Source organism: Gaeumannomyces tritici (assembly GCF_000145635.1).
Source record: "Gaeumannomyces tritici R3-111a-1 unplaced genomic scaffold supercont2.1, whole genome shotgun sequence".
Lineage (NCBI taxonomy): Eukaryota > Fungi > Ascomycota > Sordariomycetes > Magnaporthales > Magnaporthaceae > Gaeumannomyces > Gaeumannomyces tritici.
The window spans coordinates 3,566,631-3,568,347 of record NW_008804545.1 but is presented as its reverse complement, the minus strand read 5'-3'; the positions used below and the strand labels follow the sequence as shown (position 1 = coordinate 3,568,347).

Sequence of the window (1,717 nt, the reverse complement as noted above, 5' to 3'; positions counted from 1 at the left end):
CTTTTTATGCTATTTGCGTTTTGTTTTTAATAAAAGCGCGTTGCAAACGGTTCGTTTCTTTACGAAAGTTGTTAAATTTTTATATTTAATAAAAAGCGCGTTTGTTAAAAGGGCTTGGTTTCCGTTGAAAGGCTAATTGGTTGGTAAATTGGGTTAATTATTGCATTAATTTATTGGCTTTTTTATTTATAGCTTTGGCGTTATGCATATTCCCGGTTATTATTAATTTATTGGTTATTTCGGCTTTAACTTTTGCCAATTCCTTTGTTAATTTAACGTTTTTCCATTTCCAATTTTTAATTTATCGAAATTAAAGCTATTGCGGTTCGAAAAAAAACGCAAAATATTTGAAACAAATGGTTAAACTTTTTTATCGTATTGTTTTATTTTAAATATTTTATTTTAAATTGTTGCGTTATTTAAACGTGGTTAATTGTGCTATTTTTTTTTTGTTTCCTTTTTGTAACCTTTTCGTAAAGCGTTGCCAATTTAAATCGTTTGCGGCGTATTAATTCCAAAAAGGTTTTGCTTTTTGCGTTATATTTATTATGTAAATTTTAAGTTAAGTAATAAAAGTTAAAATTGCTTGTAAAAATTGTATGCTTTTGGGTTGGGTAAGTAACGATTGTAATAAAAAGCGTTATCCAATTGGGGTTTGCTTTAAAATTTAAAAAATATATTAAATATATTTTTAATAAGCTTTTCGGCGTAATAATTGTAATTAAAGCTTAATTGTAACCGTACCGGGCGGTTTACGATTTAGGGGCGAAACGGTTGTATACGTAAAGTATTGCGTTAAAATTAAATTTTTAATAATAAATAAGCTCGTAATTGCAACCGTACGGTTTCGAAAAGTTCCCGTATTGGTTGCGCTCCGGCTTTTAAATAGCTAAAATATCGTATTGTTTGTTGCTGTAAAAAGGAAAATCGCTTTTTTTTTTGCTTTTTTTTATATTTTAATATAATATATTTAATTTTATACGTTATTATTATCGTTAATTAGTTGGTTAAAAGTAAACGTAATTCCGGTTGCAAAAAAATTAAACGGTATCGGTATAAGGCCGAGCTAAATTGGTTAGGATGCAAGCGGTTAGGGTGGGGGTAAATTGGGGGAAGAGGAGGGGGTTTTATGGTTTGGTGCATTAGCAAAATTGGAATTGGTAACCGCGGTATTGCTAGGTACCGTTGGGTTGTTAACGGTTCGGCATTTGTTTGTTCCTTTTATTCCCGCTATTTTATTAAAGCCGAAAAAGGCAAAATTTAAATTTATAAAATATTGGTTTATTTTGGAAACGAATTTAAAAAAATTTAACGTTTTTTTATTGCGGGATTTTCGTAATTTGCTTATTCGTTTTTTGGTTAAAAATTTTTTTTTTGCTTTCGTTATTTTTAATAAAAAACCGTTCCGTTTGCGTTTTGTTAACAATTTTAAATTAAACAAATTGTCCTTTTTTTATAACGGTTAAAGGGGGCCGGGTAAAAAGCGGATAAATACAAAAAGCGGGAAGGTATGGACGGCAAAGTAACTTATTTAATTTGGTCGGGGTGCGCGTTCGTTCCCCATTTTTAAAGCGAATTATTTCGGCCGGTTTAAAAATATATTTTTAACCTTTTTAATTTTTTTTTCGCTGCGGGGCACGCTTGTTGGAAAGCCGGGTAATTACTTCCGTAATTGCAACATTTTGGCTTGCTTTTTTTTGCAACAAATTAACCCCCG

At 30.6% G+C, this 1,717-nt stretch overlaps 1 protein-coding gene across 1 annotated transcript; it reads right to left on the bottom strand.

The window, feature by feature from the left end:
- Nucleotides 1-721: 721 nt before the first annotated feature.
- GGTG_01111 (hypothetical protein) lies at nt 722-1,318 on the bottom strand (the record flags this gene model as incomplete). Its single annotated transcript, XM_009218871.1, has 2 exons — nt 722-889; nt 1,166-1,318. Coding segments are annotated over 2 exons (321 nt in total), but the record flags the coding sequence as incomplete, so codon positions are not given.
- Nucleotides 1,319-1,717: the final 399 nt, after the last annotated feature.